The sequence below is a fragment of the Otolemur garnettii genome, unplaced genomic scaffold (genome assembly GCF_000181295.1).
Source record: "Otolemur garnettii isolate 467f Iridium unplaced genomic scaffold, OtoGar3 scaffold00019, whole genome shotgun sequence".
NCBI lineage: Eukaryota > Metazoa > Chordata > Mammalia > Primates > Galagidae > Otolemur > Otolemur garnettii.
The window spans coordinates 24,369,427-24,371,619 of NW_003852414.1; the positions used below are offsets into that span (position 1 = coordinate 24,369,427).

The window sequence follows — 2,193 nt, forward strand, 5'->3', positions numbered from 1 at the left end:
AAAAAAAAAAAAAAAAAAAAGGCAGGGACCAATGTAGAATATAATCAAACAATGGATTGTGTGTAATACATATATTCTGGGGATTTCTAGCTAAATTACTACTTAACCAATTGCATTATGTTCACTGACATTGCTACAATGGGCGTCCTTATTAAGATTTCATAGTTACACATGCATTTGTGTCTGTAGAACACTGTACAATTTGTCACCTAAGCAGCCTTGAGTAGCCATCACCACCACAATCAAGATGCTTTACTGCATCATCACAGAGACCAGTTACATTTTGTTTTTTAGATTGACATTTTTTTTTATTTCACTTTTTCTAAAGACAGGATCTTACTGTATTGCCCAGGCTGGAGTCAGTAGTGAATGGGAGCTCACTACAGCCTCAAACTCCCAAGTTCAGGCAATTCTCCTGCCTCAGCCTCCCGAGTAGCTGGAGACATGGGTGTGCACTAACACAACGAGCTAACTTTTTTTTTTGTTTTAGGGATGGGGTCTTGCTATGTTGCCCAGGCTGGTCTCCCTTTCCTGACCTCAAGTAATCCCCCTGCCTCAACCTCCTAAAGTGCAGAGATTGTAGGCGTAAGCCCCCATGCCTAGCCTTGGCATTGTGTTTTATTGTAGTGCTGACTATATGGGGTTTCTTAGAAGTTGTGAACCTCTTAAGCTTCAGGAGCATACTCAAGCGTCCTCCCTACTTGGTCGGGGTATAGACCTGGCTGTCCATGGTTTTTAGCTGTGTCTAGTCCACTGCTATCCATGAGCTAGCGCATACTTGGCTTGGCCTCCCAGGAACTGCCTTCCTGGAGATGCACATTCACCATGATTGTTTTCCCCTTGTTATTTCTCCCAGGGTCCTCACAGCAGGCAGAGAAACTGCCAAAGCTGCTGCCTCCCAGACCCCTGAGTCCTATAGGTCTTTATGTATTTTCAGAAGACCTGGCCCTACTTTTCATATCCCAGCTGCTTGCATCTGACAGCTCGTCCTGGTTGGTCTTAGGACTCCTCTGATGATGGCCTGCACAAGGAAGAATCTCGAGGTGATCCAGGACCTTGTGGAACATGGTGCCAATCCACTCCTAAAGAACAAAGATGGCTGGAATAGTTTCCACATTGCCAGTCGGGAAGGTGACCCTCTGATCCTCCAGTATTTACTCACTGTTTGCCCAGATGCCTGGAAGACGGAGAGCAAAATTAGAAGAACCCCTCTGCACACCGCAGGTACAGCCTACATGTACAGGCACGCAGGCACGCAGGGACACGGGCGGCCTGCCTCACACCGCAGGGACGTGGGCGGCCTGCCTCACACACACCGCAGGGACAGCCTACACGTGCAGGCACGCAGGGACACGGGCGGCCTGCCTCATACACACCACAGGGACACGGGCGGCCTGCCTTACACACACCGCAGGGACAGCCTACACGTGCAGGCACGCAGGGACATGGGCAGCCTGCTTCACCCACACTGCCAGAACCTCATCATATGCAAGTCACTCCCAGCAAACAGAGAATTTTGGAAAATAGCAGGAAAAAGAGCATTTTGGGGCCTTTTGCCATACAGTTAATTTCTTTTACTTTTTCCTTTTTCGAGACAGACTCACTTTGTCACCCATGGTAGAGTCCCAAGAGAATCACCTAAACCCAGGACTTGGAGGTTGCTGTGAGCTGTGACGCCACAGCACTTTACTGAGGGCAATAAGTGAGACCCTGTCTCTACCAAAAAAAAAAAAAAGAATGAGGGTAGAGCAGAACCCAGAAGAAAGAAACATTTTATATGTGCACTACAAGCTCTAATTCTCCACTCTCTTCTAGCAATGCATGGTCATTTAGAGGCAGTAAAGATGCTTCTTAAGAGGTAAGCACAATACAGCAAATTGGGGGAAATATTTGATAATTATGTCAATTATTAACACATAATTATGATAATTGAGTTCATATAAATGCTATGTAAAGAGCTCAGACACACTGTTAAGAAAGACGCTAGGCTCGGCACCTGTGGCTCAAGTGGCTAAGGCGCCAGCCACATACACCTGAGCTGACAGGTTCGAATCCAGCCCGGGCCGCCAAACAATGATGGCTGCAACCAGAAAATAGCAGGGCATTGTGGCGGGCGCCTGTGGTCCCAGCTACTTGGGAGGCGGAGGCAGGAGACTCACTTGAGCCCAGGAGTTGAAGGTTGCTGTGAGCTGT

The 2,193-nt window shown here is 47.8% G+C and overlaps 1 protein-coding gene across 1 annotated transcript in view; it reads left to right on the forward strand.

Annotated features, from left to right (window-relative positions):
- Positions 1–2,193, forward strand: part of ANKRD16 (ankyrin repeat domain 16) — a 9,766-nt gene that overhangs the window by 1,190 nt on the left and 6,383 nt on the right. The window contains exons 2-3 of the mRNA XM_023511328.1: positions 1,004–1,224; positions 1,816–1,859. Coding sequence (XP_023367096.1) covers positions 1,004–1,224; positions 1,816–1,859 — 265 coding nt within the window. The remainder of the gene's footprint in view (positions 1–1,003; positions 1,225–1,815; positions 1,860–2,193) is intronic.